Source organism: Canis lupus, chromosome 7, assembly GCF_048164855.1.
Source record: "Canis lupus baileyi chromosome 7, mCanLup2.hap1, whole genome shotgun sequence".
Taxonomy (NCBI): domain Eukaryota; kingdom Metazoa; phylum Chordata; class Mammalia; order Carnivora; family Canidae; genus Canis; species Canis lupus.
Genome location: NC_132844.1, coordinates 52997673 through 53017245, shown reverse-complemented (window position 1 = coordinate 53017245; position 19573 = coordinate 52997673). Strand labels below are relative to the sequence as shown.

Here is a 19573-nt window from a genome sequence, read left to right as displayed (position 1 = left end):
CAGAATTCAGGATTTTTAACTCCCTGTCAACATCAAGGCTTGACATTCCTTGAGACTGTATAGAGATTTATTTATGTGACTTTGAATTATTGTGAAAATTGCTGAAAGTATATCTGAAAACCTCCCCTTTCATATTTATTAACCTTAATTGAAATGTCATCTTTAAAAGATCAGTTTCCTCGTGATTAAGTTTAGGGAACTAAACTTAGTCATGGGTAAGTTTAAATTCAGAATTTTAACTATGTCCTACTTCCAATGATCAGAGGCTAAAGTTTTTATAGATTGGGAATTCAAATTTTGGTAAAATTCCTTTCAAAAAACGATTTGTCCTAATCAAGAATGCCTAAATGAAACAAGCTCATCTCTTACCCACTAGCAGTGCATGGCCTAAAATATTATAGAATATATTACTGTCCACCTTCAGGCCCAAGGTCCTTGACATGCTGAGGCCTCTATTGAAGGAGCTCCACACTGTGCAGCCTTGTACATAGGAATCTGAAGAGAGGAAAGAGTAAGGCAAACATTTGAAGTGAGTCTTGATGGCTCCTCAGATTCTGTTGATCATTTCCAAAGCAAACTGTAATATAACTGAGAACATTCTCCCATACAATGATGAAAATCAGGAAATGAGGAGTTGGAAAAAGAAATCAAATCAAGAAGATGGGTAACTCAGGCCAATGTCCCTCAAAGATACCAGAGATAAGCAAAGTAGAATCTGAGAGTCAGGTGCTAGAAAGAAGAAAACCATCTGAGAAAGAGACAATATGGCCAAACTACCAAAGGACTCATGGCTGTCAGGGTTTCCAATTGACTAACATCTTTGGTATCTATTCTTATCACAATATGGCTGACAGTGGCTAATGAGAAGTCAAGGACAATATAAAGAGTATTTCTGAAGGAACAAATCTGATCTTTGCAAATCACATCTTCCATAATAAGAAGATACAGTCATTATTTCTTCAAGCTATGACATAATTTTTTTTAACTTGCCAGGCAATTATATTCTTGGCCCAAGACAGCCAGAGATTCTTATTGCAAAATGTAAGCAAAGACAGAGGTTGACCTAAGGATCATGACTCTCACATTTGAATGTGGTAGGTTTAAGACAATGAAGGGCAAGTACCTATATTGTGCCAAAAGAAATAGACACTTAGGAAAATCATTACCCTGGCTCCATGGGCATATTTTATGCCCCCCCATCAAGTTATGTCCACTGGATCAGTTGATAAATACATATTTACTGAGTATTGACTATGTATTTCAGGAATTGGGCATTTTGCTAGAGACAAAGGTGAACAAAACTAAGTAAATTCTGCACTTGTGTATCTTATTTTGATGTAGGAAGCTTACATTAAAATAATAATGGTGGCAGTCCCGGTGGTTCAGCGGTTTAGCACTGCCTTTGGCCCAGGGTATGATCTTGGAGACCCAGGATCCAGTCCCACGTCAGACTCCCTGCATGGAGCCTGCTTCTCCCTCTGCCTGTGTCTCTGCCTCTCTGTGTGTGTGTGTGTGTGTGTGTGTGTGTGTGTGTGTGTCTCTAATAAATAAATAAGTAAAATCTTTAAAAAAAATAAAATAGAATAAAATAATAATGGATAATTAAATGATAAACCCTGATAAAGGAGTTTTGTATTATTCTCAGGTAGGGAGATATATTATATAAATATCAAATGTTTGAAGTACTGAAAAAATTACTTTGCTTCATGGAATAATTTGACTTTTCAATTAGAGCTATCCAGCAAATTCTCAACTATAACGTCACTATAGACACAGAGCCTCCACATTCCCCTTGAACTCAGCTCCTCTAGTATGGTACCCTCACATTACTCACCAATAAGTTAACCCATCCATACCTACCTCTGTAGGAAACACTGCCTGTTGCAGACTTTTCCTGGCTCCAGATCTCTACTATATCATTCATTCATTAGGTCTGCCCACTTGAACAATCAATAAGTACTAATGATTAGAGCTATTATGGGCAGAATTCAGGGATTTACCTGCACAAGTAGCAAAGATTTCAACACCCTTTAACTTCCCTGGCTGGAGGCAACTGGCCACAGAGGGTTCAAGAGTCTTCAGGGCATGAAACAATAAAAGATTCTCTGGCAAGCATGCCAGAAGTTTCTAACCCCTCCCAGGGAAGACAATTGCATATTAACAGGGACCTATAGGGGATAATGTATTCATTCAGCGATTTTCAAACCTTTTAAAGCACTGAACCCTTTTCAACTAAAACCAAATTTAAAAAATAGATAAAGCTGTAGATATTCTGAAGCAGGCTGGCAGAGGCAGATTGACTTTTGAGCATTTGTTTATGTTCAACTGAGAATTCACATGTTCTGATTTATCCTGATTTATAAAGAACTGGTTCCACATCAAACTTTCCGCAGCATGATAAGGACCAGGAGACCGAAGAATTAGAGAGTAGGGCACAAAGATACTGATCATCCCAATGTGCTAGGGGAGGAGCCATATTAGGAACCATCTCCCTAAATGAATGTCAAAAATAAATAATGTGGAGGAGATCTGGGAGATTAGTATAAATAGACATCCTTGGTGTGCAGACAATTTGAGATGTGGAAAAAAATGCTGCAGGTGACAGTATTCTGCCCTCAAGGACCTCAAGGATTACTTTGTCTTAGCCTGCTGAAATCCTAGCATCTCTCAAGACTCACCTGAACCTCCAAGGAGGCCCTGATACTCTTTGTTAGACATCACTCCCAGAGCACCATCCCTTTCAAGGAAGGCAAAGCTTGAACGTGTGGGTATTGGAGGAGCTGGGGGTTGGGAGGATGATTCAGAAAGGAAGCTGCTATCCTCATTACTTAGCATCTCTGCATGTCTGCATCTGGTATTGAGCTTTTGCCCTGGATGCTTCTATGTCTCTCTAACTTTGGTTTCAGAACCTTTCTCTATATCTGGTTACATGCTTCCTTTCTGGTTCTGGTTTTGTTTTTCACCTAGTTGTTCTCACCTGCATTTGCTGTTTTCTGCTCCCTTCCTATGTCTTTATTTTTTAAAAAAGAATTTATTTATTCATGAGAGACACAGAGAGAGAAAGAGACACAAGCAGAGGGAGAAGCAGGCTCCCCACAAGGAGCCTGCTAAGGGACTCCATCCCAGATCCCGGGATTATAACCTGAGCTGAAGGCAGACGCTCAACCACTGAGCCACCCAGGCATCCCCGTTCCTGTATCTTTAGCTCTGGCCAAGATCTGCATGCTCTGGCTACTCCATGGCACCCAGGAAAAGTATCTGGTTCTCAGCCCATTCTCTCGCATTTTCCCAGATGGAAGATATCTTCAAGTTAGGACGACTTCGTATGGAAATGCTTTCTTCTGTGCCTGGGCTCTCATAGCACAGATTATTTATAGTATTCAGTATCAGTTTGCCTGTAATCAAAAGCTAGTAAATGACAGAAGCAGGATTCAAAACACTGATGTGTGTGGTTCACTCCATGTCTATTATACCTCTACTGATGGTTGTCACAGGGTACTCCTTGGACTTCTTGTTCTAGAATCACAAAGTTTGCTTTTAAAAATTCAGATTGTGAGGCCTAGCTTAGACCAGAATTTTTCAGGGCAGAATCTATAGCCCTAAATTTTAGTGAACTCCCCAAATAATTTTTGTTAAGCACACTAAAATTTGAGAACCACAGATCTAGAGTATAATTATCCACCTTTGAACTCCCATGTCCCTATATGTCACGTATCATGACCCCTGCATGCAAAGCCTTGAGCAAAGAAGAGAGAAAAATGAGAAGTCATAAGCCTGGACCTGCTTACCTCTCATAGCTCCCACCAGAGTCAGTGCGCTCACATGCTTACGAAACGCTTGCCCCAGATCCCGAAACTGCACTCCCCTCAGCTGGACCCGGCTGGGCTCCTCTGGGAAAGACTGAACGATGACTCTGGCCCCCAGATCCCTGGATCCCAACATCTTCTCACTCTTGGAATATAAACAGTCCTGCAAATTCCCTGAAACACAGAATGAAGTCAGGGTTAGGGGGGAACTGAAGCATGTGCAACGTGCTTCTAGACAAATCATCTGGTATGAAAGGTACTGTAAGTGCAGAGGATAAACCATTATTGTTTGTTCATTTAATAATCTTATTTCCCTTTTACTTTGATTTTCCTCTTTGGATTATTAATTAAAACATCCAATAACTAGGACATGATGTTGCCTTCACTCTATTATTTCCAGAAGCCCCCAAATCAATCACCTTAATTACTGTCACAAAGAGGCTGGCTATAACCCACAAACTCAACCTAAATAGATGCTTATTTCAATCCAAAAGATCCCCTGGAGGGCGTGTGCAATAAAATGACCTTCTCGTGGTTGATAATTGTAGGGCAGAAATGTGAGCACTGAATGTAATCACAGCTCTTTTTAGTCTTTAGCTGTCCAGTGGGGTTTCCTCTTTATTTTGCTGCTTTGTCATTTGGGGACTTAGCAAACTACTAAAGGCAGAAATGGCAAAGGGCTCCAGAGAAGTAACTGAGTGGTATCCGCCCCACTCCCATCCCCACCACCTCCTTCCCAGACAGTTCCCTAGTGAGGACAACACCCTGCATTATACTCAGCTACCTTTGCAGTATTGTAACCTCAGGATCCGGGATGCTTTCATTGACACATGGCATTTGGTGGTGTGAACTAACCTCAGAATGGATAAGAAATCATACTCTGAACTATTTCTTTATTATCCATGCTAATAAACCAAAGGGCCACAAATATCAAATGATGTATCATTCCACAGTGAATAATTCACAGTAAATTTGCTTACACCCAGGAATAAATATATAAGAGGTAAATGAAGAGATGTTTCATATTTGCAAGATTTATCACAATTTTGATGATTTCTACCCAGGATCCATGATATTTTGAGTGGCCTGGACCCATATTTATTTGGCTACCTCATTTCCACACTTCAGTCCCACACAAAGAAAGGGCAAGTAATATGTAATTCTTTCTAATAAATGTGTATGGATTTGTTTTACCTTGAGGATTTTGTAATAACATTGAAGAGTTGTGATGAAATCAGGGGTTTTTCCATTAGGAGCCAACAGATTTATAATGGCTGAGATCGAGAAGTATGGTCTCTCTAGCAGCATAATCAAATGCAGTGTTTTAGAGAATATGATCTGAGAATGCCTATATGAGGAGTATTGAGATAGTCTGAATAGAATGAATATCAATTTTATCAAAATTGTTAAGTTTGTCAATCATTGAATTCAAACCCACAGTATCCAAACCTTTTTCAGAATGATATGTTTGTGAGCTAGGTGACTGGGTGGTGGAGGGTAGAGTCAAAGTCCCTCTCACCCAACTACATTCCAACTTATACCTACATGCATCTATATGTAGACATGATTCAAATCTTTAACTCCAGCCATGACATTTCTTCCAGGCCCCAGACACTACCAGGCACCTCTGCTCAGGTCCTGGCCTGGCATCTGTCTCGACATGTACAAAATTAAAGTCATGATCTGTAGCCTCCCACTCCAAAAGCTGTTCCTCTTCCCATCTCACTAAATAGCCTCATCATCCATCCAGAGCTCATGCCTGGGAGTCATCCTTGACACCCACACCATCCTAAACCAAAGTTGACAAATGATATCTTCACAACATGTGAAAGCCTCATAATCTACAGCCTGGGAAACCAAAACATAACCTACTAAACTAACCATCCCTGAAATAGATGTTTAATAGGCACATCAGTGTGATTCAGTGCCTGTTATTCTTCTAGAAGATAAATTGACTTTTTCAACCACTTACTTAAAGTATGTGGTAGTTCACTCAGAAAACAAACTCTAAAAGTAGGGGTTGGGGGTAGGGACAGACACAAGAACCCTATCAGTCTAATCAGTAAGAATGTGCTGACTGGGTCTGTGATTCTAGCATTAAATTGTTTTTCTGAGAATTTTAGAAGGGGCCTAGAATGAGAATTAAGACTTCATTACAAATTTCCTTGGAAATTTAATCTGACTCTCTGAATTTAATTATTTAACAGGATTTTTTTCCCCAGAGAAATAATTTCACAAGTGGACACTTGTTTACCTCATTCCAGGGCTGTGGAAGGTAGGAGATGAAATGACAATTTATCAAAAGCATTCTGAAAACTAAAGAATATTATGGACATGCAAAGGTCAAGGGTTTGTTCCATTTGAAAGAAGCTGACAATACTAGATATTGTTTGAGAGTAAGAACATTCTTTTTCACTCATTGACTTTCCAGAAAAATCTTTCTCTACCTTCTGAATCACTGGCCTCCTGGCATGAAGCAAGGTGCTTCATCCTCTCAGCAGTGAGATTTCCTTGTATGGTAATACTCCTGCTGAGCAGCACTACTGTGACTTTTAAAATATGGAGTACTCCAGCCACCCAATTCTCTGTGAAGTTGTGAGAGTATCTGAGGAAAAAAAAACATGGAAAAGACACATCTGAAGATATTCCTCCAAATCTTATTAGAATAGTAAGCCACTGGATTAGCCTAATTCTCCTTTGGGAGTCTATTTCTTTACAAACTCAGACACAGAAGAGTTGAATTATAGGCACAAGTATGTGAAAATTAGGTGCATTGCATCATAAGACAGAAGTTGCAGAGTCTTACAGGAAAAACTTATTTAAGAAGTCTAAATTTAAAAAAAAAAAAAAAAAAAAAAGAAGTCTAAATTTTTCAGGGATGCCTGGGTGGCTCAGCTGGTTAAACATCTGCCTTTAGCTCAGGTCATAGTCTCAGAGTTCTTGGATCGAGCCCCACATCAGACTCCCTGCTCAGTGGGAAGTCTGCTTCTCCCTCTCCCTCTGTCCCTCCCACTGTGCTCTCTCATTCTCTCTCTGTCTCATATAAATAAATAAAATCTTTAAAAAAAAGTCTAAATCTTTCAAAAGTTTCATGCTTTCTAATTTTCTTATCAACACATCTAGCATTATTTACTGTAAAAATACAGCACTGAAAGACAAACAAGTGTCCAGACACCAACACAGTTTAAAACTCATCTTCTGAGCACCTTGGTAGCTCAGCAGTTGAGCATCTGCCTTTGGCTTGGTCATGATCCCAGGATCCCGGGATCGAATCTCGCATCAGGCTCCCTGTGAAAAGCCTGCTTCTCCCTCTGCCTATGTCTCTGCCTCTCTCTGTCTGTGTCCCTCATGAATAAATAAATAAAACCTTTAAAAAAGAGTCCTCATCATCTGTCTAAACAGAGCCAAGCTGATGTTCATTACCTCAAAGGTGACCTCAGATAAAGGTCTGTATTGTGCACAGCTTCCACAATAACAATCTCTTCCATGGGTTTGGCACCTCCAACACCTATTCTGCTGATGATGACAGCTTCATCCCCAGGGTGCCAATCCACAGCATCCTCCAGAGCCAGTACTGTGTCACCGGCATAGGCAGCTGCTTGAAGATGGGTGAAAGTCACTTCTGGTAGCAAACCTAAAGCCGAACGAGGAAAACTTGCCTTACACATTTTAATAGTTAATATGAGTATCATGTTTTTCAACCAAGGAATCCTTGAAAGAAGAGTCTGGGAAAACAAGCTTCAGGCTTGATAAGCATCAATGCTTTTACTTTTTCTTGGATATTAGTTTTCTCATCTGCTACATGTTGCGATAAAAATAATGTAGGATTGAATATAGCATGGGATGAAAATACAGGAATTGGAGTCAGACTCAACTGACAATTGAATCAGTTTTGCCATGTTCTAACCAAGGGTAATATACTCAAGGATGGGCTCCAGTTTCCTTAGTTACAAAGTAGAAGTAGTGAGGCCTTTCCCCACAGAGAGTTAAGAGGTCTAAATGCGAGGACTCAAACATTTAGCTTGGACCTTGCACATAATAGATCTAAAACATATTTTAGTCTTTCCCTTCCTGGCATCACATTGTTTTGAGAATAAAATTGTACTACCTATTTCTTATTCCAAATAAAATTAAATGGCTATTATTAGGCTCTCTGATGTAAAAGTTCAAAACAGATCTCTAATCTGAAGACTGCAACTCAGTTTACAAATAGGGTTAGTAGAGTGTGGAATCAAAACTACCTTGGATTGGTTGTTCTCAGTCTTGATGTATCAAATGATCCCTTCAAACTCTAAAGTGGGTGTGTCCACAATGGGTGTGCTGAGCAAAGTTGAACTTGAGACTCCAGAAATCTTGATTTATATCAGGCTCCAGCTCATCCATCTGATCCTCCCCATGCCAGTATACTCCTTAACTATCAAAGATTCAAGAAGGTAGTCTATCTCACAGTTTACTCTGGCCTTTCCCAACAAGGGTCAAGGCAAAGACTTTTTTCAAGCCATTATCTGAAACCATACCTCAGAAAATACATGGCTTATTCCCAACTCCTTCTTCTTTCCTCAGTACATTTCCTTCCTCCTTTGCAATAGATCATAATTTACCTTTAGCCCACAGCAACTTACTGTCCTCCCTTGTTGCACTAAAGCAAAGTAATAATACTTGAATCCCCAACTACAGAGGTAGCTGACAATAAATCATTTTCAAATTATTTTAAACTTCCCTCTTAATTTATGTGCCTGTGTGTGCATGGGCACTTGTACCAATAACGTTGTTCTAGGCTTAGAAGGGTCCCTAGGTTAATAATGTAATTTCTGAAGTTTACTTGGGCAATAATTTTATCTTGAAATAATTTACAGAGTTCAGAATTTCTAATTATAGGGCAGGTAGAAATTAAGACATAAATCATCCCAAAAGAAAATAATTTTAATTTTATTCCTTGTTTGTATGTTTTAACCTTTGGGAACACTAACATAAAATAAAGTCTATTTATATGTATATGGATATATATGCAAATTTCTATGATCTGTTCTTGAATGTCCACACAGAAAATTTTCTGCCAAGCATAGAAAATGTTTATCAAAGACAAGATGCTCTTAAACTCTGTGATCAATTCTTCACAGGAATAAATCAATATGCAAAAAACACCTACTCTCCACCTACAAACATGCAGGCTATAAGTGACGGAACCTAGAGTAGAGTATGCGATATTTCTCAACTCATCATTATAAATAAAATAATAGTCACATCAGAATGAATGAAAAAAATCACATAGCATCTTTGAAGTACATTTTTGACTATTAACATAAACATATGTCCTTTCAATTGTTGACAGGGTTTCAAGAAAGCAGTAAAATTATCTCATAACTTATTCATTCTCATGGCAAAATAACACATATCTATGTGTATGACCGAAACATTGAACTTGGATATTTCATCAATGCTAGCAGCATCTTTCCAGCTATGTGGTGGATACTGATGTTTGGATGAGCTACTGTTTCCTCAAACTCATGAATGTCAGAATAATTATAACAATTACCTGAGCTAGACCCTCTGGATATACCTTTTTCTCTTCTGATCATTCTGTATTTTTCTTTTTCAAAAAGCTTTGCAAAGTTATTTTAGCTACATCCCTTCTTTGCTTACAACCCACAGAATCTGCCTACAATACTCAATAGTAACAAAGCCCCAAATTCCCCTCTTGACTCTTAAGACTCTGTAATCTGACTCTACTTTATGGTCTTTGACTGTAATAAACTCTCTATTTCAGGAAGCCAAGTCTGTTTACCTCTTCTCATTTAACAGGATCATTCCTTCCTCTATCCCTTTACCCATTCTATCCCCTTCCACCTGTATGCCTGGCCTTCCTTCCTTCTTCTAGTCTTCCAAAATGAAGCTCAAGCTCCATTTCTTCCATTGGACTTCAGGGAGCACTTCAGTCTGTGATGATGTCCACCTCCTCCTATAGACCTTGTAGTGATGTGGGGTTCGTATCTGAGCAAAAGATTTGTTTATACTTGGGATTTAGTCATGCCCAAGTTTGTGGCTAGTCAGTGGGCCACTTGTTGGAGTTGCTTTGCATGAGAGGAGAAGCTTATAAAAAGGAGCAAATGGAAAAACAGGATGACGAGGTCTGTCTCAGATATAGGCCTTCTTTCCTGAGCCCATGGACCCGTGACTGAGCCTGAGAACTCTCCAGGTGGCTTTTGCACCTGATGCTTCTCTGCCTGGAACTCTAGCACTGACTCACTCTGCCTCCTTCTTCAGCATTATCTTCAGCTTGGTTCCTTGGAGAAGCCTCCGAGACCACCTGACTAGGTCCAACCTCTTGGTATAATCTGTCACATCATGGTGCTTTTCTCCTTTCTAGCATTTAACACACTGCAGTTTGACTTCTTACTGTAATTCTGTTTGTCTTTCCTAGTGCACAGGACAGCAGGAACCATTCCTACATTTGTTCACCACCATAGCACCAGTGCCTGTCACAGTGTTTAGCATATCATGGGTGTTCAGTAGATGTGTGCTGAATGAGGAGAATCATGACTGCGACATGGAGAAACATGCACCCCAAAGCTTTGGTATCTGGGTGACCAAGTGGAACCCCAAGTGGCAAAAAGAGGTGGTCAGTACACTGCATCATGGGACACAATACTCCCACAATACTCAGGGGTTTGACCACCTGAGTGGCAGTGAAAGCTTATACCCTCAGCGTCCATGTGGGGAGTACTCTCATGGCACAGACTCACAGTAGGAGCAGCAGGCCAGCCCTCAGCATCTTCCTGAAGGGAGGACAATGACCAAGGAAGCCAAAATGGAGGAAAAGTGCACGAAAGAAGTCTCACGGTGACTGCAACAGACAGACTAGTTGATGAACTCACATGACATTTGTCATGACAATATGGGGGGATACTGAAAAGTGAATATGGAGATTCTGTGAGAGTTGGGGGTAGGGGAGGGCAATAAATTTTTTAGTATTACTGCTGAAATATACATAGGCTGAGAAGGCTAGGCATGGGGGCTGGAGAGACAAGTTATGTAATCTATAGTTCGTACCATACATTTCAGTATTAAATTATTTCATAATTAGTACAGTGCTTATGCCTTATCTCCCACTCAAAATTTACTAGCTGAATGCAGGGCCACCACTTTACATGTTTCCTTCATATATGTCACAATTCCTAACCCAGTCCTGGACTTACAATTAGCATTCAACTCATAAGGCTTTTTTAAAATATTTTTTTTATTTATTCATGAGAGATGCAGAGACATAGGCAGAGGGAGAAGCAGGGTTCCTGCGGGGACCCTGATGTGGAACTTGATCCCAGGACCCTGGGATCACAACCTGAGCCAAAGGCAGATACTCAACCACTGAGCCACCCAGGTGTCCCAATTCATAAGGATTTAAATTAACTATTTGAATACTCTCTTCTGGACACTCACTTGCAAACTCCCATCAGATATATGCCTACATGACTATATAATATCCAATATGCTTCAAAGCAGAACAAACAACACAAACATTTATTAAGAACTCCAAATAAACCCAACCTAGGCTAAGTAGTTCCACTCAAAGTAAGAACGGTTTGTTTTTTCTTGTTGTTTTTTTCCTTTGACAGATTGTACAGATTACACAACTGAAATGCTTCAGGGACAAGATTGGACAGTAATGAGATGTCAGCAGCCAAGTTCTGAAACCAGGGCTTCTGAATCCAGAACCAAAGAACTGGACACATAATCAAGTTGCCAGCCTCTGGAAATAACTTTAAACTAACTGTACCCAGATCGCAGTGTACTCAAAAAATTATTTTCCTTATTTCATAAATGTTATTTAAGTGCCTTACAAGGCAAACTAGCTGGCTTCTGGGATGAAGAAAGCATTGCCCACATTGTAAACGTGAGTCATTTCACTTCAAGAACTCTTAGAAAACCCAAGTTGGGCAGCTCCCTTCCTTTCTCTACCACAAATCAAAAACCATACAAATACAGTTTAAAAAGCTCAATAATTTATGAATATGCTCAAATGAAAAGGGTTAAGCTCTTAATGTGTAATTTAATACAATGTTTAACCACTTTGGGCTTTCAACATTGACCTGTTAACCAACAAACTATTCATTTAGTCCCACTAATGACTTCGACTCATAATTGTATTTCCTACAAATTATTGTCCAAGCATTTCAGTGCCATTCATCCATAATTACACAGTCCCAGAGAACCATCTTACCAAATGGGCATGGAGAGAAAGAAAATAATCTTTGTGAGTTAATACACTTTAAAATCACTAATTGCCCTCTGTTTATTTTGCAGGACTTCAGTCTTTATTCCAAGTGAATAACTGCCAAGACCTTTCCAAATCACTGGGGGCGGGGAGGTAGTGTAGGATGAGGAGAGGAAGGAGAGGGAGAGAGAGGGAGGGAAGGAGATAAAGAATAATTTCATTAAAATAATGTTCACATCAGAATAGAAAGATAAGGGAATTCACAGAACTAGAAATATTTTTCTGAAATACATGCAAATTATTTCCCCCTATTTCTACATGAGCTTCATATTACACACAGTAAAATGATGAATGCTGTCTCCTTTGTATGTGTAGATGAGCATTTCTCATGCACTAGAAAAGACAGACATGAAGAGAACTGGGTCCCTGTCTGCCAGGGTCCATGACCAGTACAGGAAATAGACAAAAATCACAAATGTACCATGTTAAGTGTTAAGACAAAGGGTATCCAGGGTCTACTGGTACAACCATGGAGCACCTCACTCACACAAGAGGAGGGGTTGTTTCTGGGATTGCTTCCCAGGAGAAGTGATGATTGAGCTGGGTCTTTAAGGATAAGTCACAGTGGGCCAGGTGACAAAACGGGCAGAGCACTCCCAGGAAAGGCAATGATGTATATGATTGTGTGGGCCAACATGACACATTCAAATAGTTGCTGTATTGTGGCATGGGCAGAATGCACATATACAGAAGGGGGTGTTGCTGATGAGAATGAGAGTATGGATCCCGGGGTGACTCAGCGGTTGAGCATCTGCCTTTGGCTCAGGGCATGATCCTGGAGTCCAAGATCGAGTCCCATGCTGGGCTCCCTGCATGGAGCCTGCTTCTCCCTCTGCCTGTATCTCTCTCTCTCTCTCTCTCTCTCTGTGTGTGTGTGTGTGTGTGTGTGTGTGTGTGTGTCTCATAAGTAAATAAGTAAAACTTTTAAAAAAATAAAATAAATTAAAAGAAAGAGTGAGAGTAGCCTGGAAAGGTGAATAAGACCCACTCAGAAAGGGACTCTCAGGCCCTCCCAAAGAACTAAAAGTTTATCCCAAAAGTAACCACCAAAGGAATATTCAAGATGCTAACAAAGAAATCACACTTTTGTGAGACTAGTGATATTTTAAGACCATGAGTACACATATTAAACTAAGGGGAGAGAATCCTTAGTGAGAAAATGTATTCACTGCACATTTGGGAAGTTGAGAAAAAACCTGATTCAAGTCCTAAGATGAACAAGACAGGGGGCAAGAGGAAGCTCGATATGTTCCAGGAACTAAATGGAGATAGGAGGGTCTGGAGAAGACAAATGAGATGGCACAGTGTGACTGGGAAAGACGGCACAGGACCTTGTTGGCCTGTTTTCAAGGACTTAAATCTAACTCAAAATAGTTATGTGATCGAATTTCTGTTTTTAAAAAGGTTACCCTTTTAAAAGGCTGTTGAGTGAAGGAAAGGGAAGGGAAAGTGAGAGTCTATGTAGCAGGCTGCTAAAATAAATGTAGAAGAGTGCGGTATTTCAGACAAAATATTTGGTAAGTTTGATTAATTGTTAGGCAGTAGCTCTTGAAAGAAGCATAAAAATTTGAGATATCTTTTGGAGGAGAACCAAGAGGACTGGGTGATTAGATGTAGAGGTAAAGGAGAAGATGCCAATGATGCCTCACAGGCCTAGAGCAGAAGCAAGTTGGTAGATAAGCAGGGGCATCTGGGGAAGAAGATAGAGAGTCCATTGAATAAACATTTATTAAACACCTACTATGCTATGTTCCATGTGTTCTCCTAGCCACTTGGAATATAGTAGTAAGCAAAAGTGTCAAAAATCCCTGTCCTCATATGGTTTCTATTCTAGTGGCATTTGCTTTTAGACATACTAAGCTTTAGACATCAGGCAGGTTACAGTTTAGATATTAAAAGAATATCCAAGTGAAAAGTCTGGAGCTCAGAATAAATGTCTGAGGTTAGATAGAGAAATATATAAAGAGACGTTAAATCCATGGAAATGAGTGGGATTGCTTGGGAGAGAGTATATAGCTATAAATGAAGAATATCCAAGCCTAAGCCCATGGGAACTTCATCATTCCAAAACTGAGTGGATGAAGACAAACCTAAAAGGGGCTACTAGTAGAAGGAAGAAAACCAAAAATTAAGATACACACTTGCCCATAACTAAACTAAACAATGCAGTGAAGAGATATTCATCCCTCCCCATCTCCTTACTCTTTTATTATTGTTAAGATCTGGGCACCCTGACCAGTGTCTCTTGTGCTTGAGTTCTATTCCTCACTGTTCATTTCATCCTTCTTCCTACAGAGTAGCAGGATATGGGCTTTGAGAGGAAAGAGATGTAGAGAAAACACGGCCCTTCTACCATTTCTCATTCCTTCCTTCTTCTTTATGCCAACACTTGGCTCAAATTCTCCAGTCATATACTATCTCTAACAATAGGAGGGGGTGATGGGTAACCAGAGAAACTGGGAAAGGCTGACTATTATAATTCCACCATGCATCTGAGCTGGTTCTCTCTGCTCCCAGAAACCACACTGTGCCAGGAGTCTGCCTCCAGCCCACAGAAGCCACTCTTAGGGCAGAGAGACTGAGAAAGCCATTCTCTGTTACTAGTACTCAGTAAGAAAAGAATTAAGATAGTAGAGCCCAAATGGAGAGAGAGAGGTCTCCCTGGTATCCCATAGTGGAAATGGACCTACTTCCCCACACAATTAGTCTTATACTCAGTGGTCAGCTACTATACTCCCACTAACATTAGACAGCAAGGAAATTTCGGTGAAATTGGCCTTTGAGGGCTTGCCTGCATCCCTAACCAAAAGGTTATCAGCATTTCTTCGAGAAAAATGCACTCTAAGTTCCAGACAGCCATCTTACAAGGGAACTCTTTGAACTCAAACCATTTGTGAATTGGAAGCGATCCAATTTACTGTACTTTAGAAGAGGAGACTGTGACATTAGCGTTAATATAAGATTATCTGGCAGACCTAAGAGATGTAATGGGGCATTTTTCATGTACCATTTCCCTCTGCCCTTGAGAACCACTTGCTATGATACCTCTGCTGGTTGAAGACAAAACCTGGCCAGGGAATCCTGCATGAGTTCAGCTCTGTGTGTACACTGTGAGCCTTCTGCATCATTACTGGTTAATCTCCGGTGGTACTGATGGAGCAGGGAACATGTGCCTGCAGGAAGAAGGCAGCTCAACAGAGCAATCCTCTAATGTGCAGATCAGCTGGCTGCATCCATAGCTGAGCAGTAACATTTCTACACTGTGATGAAAGGGAATTGGGCATAGCCTGCTCCCAATGCTGAGAAGAAGTCTACCATTTTGTTGGCACAGGGGTTTAGACCAAGGCTAACCAAGGTTACTCGGATGGTGCAGTGAGCCATGCTTTGACTGAAGGCCATTGCCAAAGGCATAAAGGAAAGGCTCACCTTGGTTTCTACCCAATCTGAGCTTAACTATTGCTACTGTGATTAAGAATAAGTGACTGAGAAGAATATAAAGATAAAGCTCAACATACCCAGGAAATAGTAAATTGTAAGATACATGGAAGTAACTGTAACACTGTTCCTAGCTCCTTCAAGGATTTCAGGCCAATTAAATAAATGATGTTCTTAGGCCCTACAGAACTGTTCTGGCCAGTCCTTTACTTAAAGTAGAGGTGCAAAATCCTGATGGTATGAGCAAAAGGCTTCTGCAGTATGCCTTTAATTCCCACTCCTATTCATTGTCCAGGAAATATATAAAACTTCAGGTATATTTCAGACCAGATAGTATTTTTGATAATCATTGCTTGGAGTGGAGGCAACAATGAGGGGGAAAAGGGCTAATTTTTAATGGCATAATTTCTTTTTAGAAAAGCAACTGGTAAGTAATTAATATAAAAATATAGAGAAGCAAAATGAAGATAATAAAAGCATTCACAATCTTACAATGACTAATAAATGTCTTTTCTTTCCTATCCTTTCTTTCTTATGTTCACAAGTTGACAAAATGTCATATATAAATAATTAATTCTGTACATACCATAGAATTATGTTATAATTCTCAACATACCATTTTTGCAAATTATCTTTAATTTAGTAAATATTAATATATTTAACTAATATAATATATATTAATGTTTTCTTTATTATACTTAATAATAGCTGTATTATATATTATTTAACTTCATAATGGTATCATAGTATCCCATTTAAAAGATATGTGTTTTGTATACTAATCCTTTATTCCTTTGTACTCAGTTTCTTCTCAATATTTTGCTCCCATAAATAATGCAAACATGGACATTCTTGAGCATAATTTTTATGCATGCTTCATGATCACTTCCTTAGAACGAAATCCCAAAAGTGGCATAGCTGTATCAAGGTACATACCTCGTTTTAAGCCTATTGATATAATTACCAAATTTCCTTACAGGAAGACTCACAACTTCTGTATTTACTAGCAGCATACATGTTTGCCCATTCCTCATACTTTCTACTACTTATTTTTTTTTTTTTTTTTTTTGGTTTTGGTTTTGGTCAATTTGATTACTAATGGAAAAAGAAATCACTTTTGTTTTAATTTGTGTTTTTTGATTACAAATGGGGAGAAGGTAGAATAAAAACCAAAAAGAATCTCTCTTTCATTGTCAACATAAGATAAACCTGAGCCTTCTCCACATGTACTCAGATTAACTGGACATTTGCATTAATTATACAGATGTGTCTATTCACATTCTTTGCCAGATTTTAAATTTGGTCTAAAAAGTTGTTTATAAAAGATGTTAATCTGTATATAAGTCAGATAAGAATTCAGCATGTGATAAAGGTAACATTTAAAATTCTAAGGAAATATTGCTACATTAGTTTCCCACTGCTGCGGTAACAAATAAGCACAACATTATTGTCTTAAAACAATACAAATATATTACCTAATAGTTCTAAAGGTTAGAATTCCAAAACTGGTTTCACTGAGCTAAAATCAAGGCATACATAGGACTGTTTCCTTTTGGAGACTCTGAGGAAGATCTGATTCCCTGCCTTTTTAACTGTTAATGGCCACCTTGTATTCCTTGGCTTGTGGACTCTTGTTCTTCAAGGTGTATCCCTACTATCTCTGCTTCCTTCAACCCCATCTTCTTTTTTGTATGACTCCTCCTGCGTCCCTCTGATAAAGACCAATGTACTTACATTAAAACCATTTGGAAATCCACAATAATCTCTCCATTTCAAGATCTTTAATTTAATCACATCTGAAAAATTCCCTTCGTCAAATAAGGCAAACTTCATGGGTCCCAGGAATTGAGACATGAACATATTTGGGACCATTTGTCAGCCTAGCAAAACTGCATTGTTAAATAAACAGTATCAAGAAAACTGACTAACCATTTGAAGAAAAATAACATTTAAGTCAGGTAACTTACTTAATAATTAATAAATAAATAAATAAATAAATAAATAAATAAATAAATAAAAATAATAAATAAATTCTAGGTAGATTAAAGCAGAAGTTGGCAAAGCTGTTCTGTAAAGAATCAGATAACAAATTGTTAGGGGTTTGTAGGCCAGGAGGCCTGTGTTGCCACTGCAGCATGACACAGCCATAGATAACACCTAAACACATGGATGGGCATGGTTGTGTGAAATAAAATTTTGTTTACAAAAACAGGTAATGGTTCAGATATAGCCAACGGGCCATAGTTTGCTAACCCTGAATTAAAGACTGGGTTTAAATTTAAAACTCTGGTTTCAGAGTCTCCAAAAGGAAACAGTCCTATGTATGCCTTGATTTTAGCTCAGTGAAACCATTTTTAATGTGGAAAAAAAATAATAAATAAATAAATAAATAAATAAATAAATAAATAAATAAATAAATAAATAAACCAACCAACCAACCAACCAACCAACCAACCAGGAAACAAATAGGCAAATTTTTATGTCATCCATAAAAGAGTTTTCTGGGGTGCCTGGGTGACTCAGTCAGTTAAGTGTCAGACTCTTGATTTTGGCTCAGATCATGATCTCATGGGTTGTGCTGTCAAGCCCCGTGTCTGGCTCACACTGGGAATGGAGCCTACTTAAGATTCTCTCTTTCTTTAAAAAGAAAAAAAAAAAAAAAGACTTGTAGACTTGCTATTATACAGGTCAGAAAATGTCATAAAAATACTGAAGGTAAATAAATGGGAAAGAAACAGGTTCTTTATACCCCGATCAATAATATTACAAAGGTGGGAAAAAGAAATTACAAAAAGAGCTAATAATGTGAAAAATTAAAATTGAAAAGACTATTCTGGAAACCTGAAAGGAGTATCTTCAGTTTTTCTTTCTGCCATAGCTATGGGTACACAAAATAGAAGTGAGCCACATGTATCTTAAGCATATGAAAAGGATGGAGGGATCCCTGGGTGGCGCAGCGGTTTAGCACCTGCCTTTGGCCAGGGCGCGATCCTGGAGACCCAGGATCGAATCCCACGTCGGGTTCCCGGTGCATGGAGCCTGCTTCTCCCTCTGCCTGTGTCTGCCTCTCTCTCTCTCTCTCTCTCTCTGTGACTATCATAAATAAATAAAAATCAAAAAAAAAAAAAGAAAAGAAAAAAAGAAAAGGATGGAATGAGTGTTACCTCCCTGTCTGGACCTGGTTTCATTATTGGTAAGACAAAAGTAATAATCCCAGTCTTTGCTACTTCATAAAGTTGTTGTGAGAGTTAAAATGACAGGAAAGAATGGGAAGGAGTTTTGAAAATTATAAAGTGCCAGGATGTAGGTAAAATCCAATTTTAACAAACACTGCATATAATGCCGAATTCAACAATACTCTTCCTCCATGACCAGGCTGAAAGCAATACTATTTATAGTACTGCTTTGATGATATATATGGAAGAATTTTTTTGAAGGAAAAAATCACAAGCTCCAGCCCGTGTAACATTCCATTTACTTAGCAACACTGAATTCGTTTTTGATACTAGAAAATGTAAAAAATGTCAAGTCAAGACTATTATTAACCATTTGATAAACTAAGAGAAGTTTACCAAGACTGGAACACTGCAGTTAGGCAGGGCAGAGTAGGAGGGGCATGCAGAGACAGCAGAAGGAGTACCCAGAGACTACAACAGATAGAACACCATAACTGTGTTAGAAACCTTGGATGGGACACCACTGGAGAGCTTTCTCTGAGCAGCAGCATGATATAAACTGATCTGTGCTTTTAAAGGACCACCTTGGCTCCAAGGTAAAGAATGAACTGGAGAGAAACAAAAATGGCAACTAACAGATAAGCCAGAAAGCTTAAACAGTAGTCTGGACACAGGTTGGTGGTATTGTGAAGGAAGGCGAGAGTAATGGGGGTGGGAAAAGTAACTGGGTTCATGAATTGTCCAAGAATTAAAATCAGGACTTGGTGATGGACACAATATAGGGAATGATAGAAAAGGAGAAATTAAGAATACAACCAGGTCTCTAGGTAATGGATTACTGGAAAACAATGTCATCCCAGCATTCTTAGAATAATAATGAGGCA

The 19573-nt window shown here is 39.0% G+C and overlaps 1 protein-coding gene across 2 annotated transcripts in view; it reads right to left on the bottom strand.

Moving 5' to 3' along the window:
* PKHD1 (PKHD1 ciliary IPT domain containing fibrocystin/polyductin) overlaps nucleotides 1–19573 on the bottom strand; it is a 471902-nt gene that overhangs the window by 267418 nt on the left and 184911 nt on the right. For both annotated transcript variants that reach the window (XM_072832682.1, XM_072832683.1), the window contains exons 39-42: nucleotides 7230–7440; nucleotides 6254–6411; nucleotides 3789–3980; nucleotides 370–495 (exon numbers count right to left, since the gene is read on the bottom strand). In XM_072832682.1, coding sequence (XP_072688783.1) covers nucleotides 370–495; nucleotides 3789–3980; nucleotides 6254–6411; nucleotides 7230–7440 — 687 coding nt within the window. The remainder of the gene's footprint in view (nucleotides 1–369; nucleotides 496–3788; nucleotides 3981–6253; nucleotides 6412–7229; nucleotides 7441–19573) is intronic.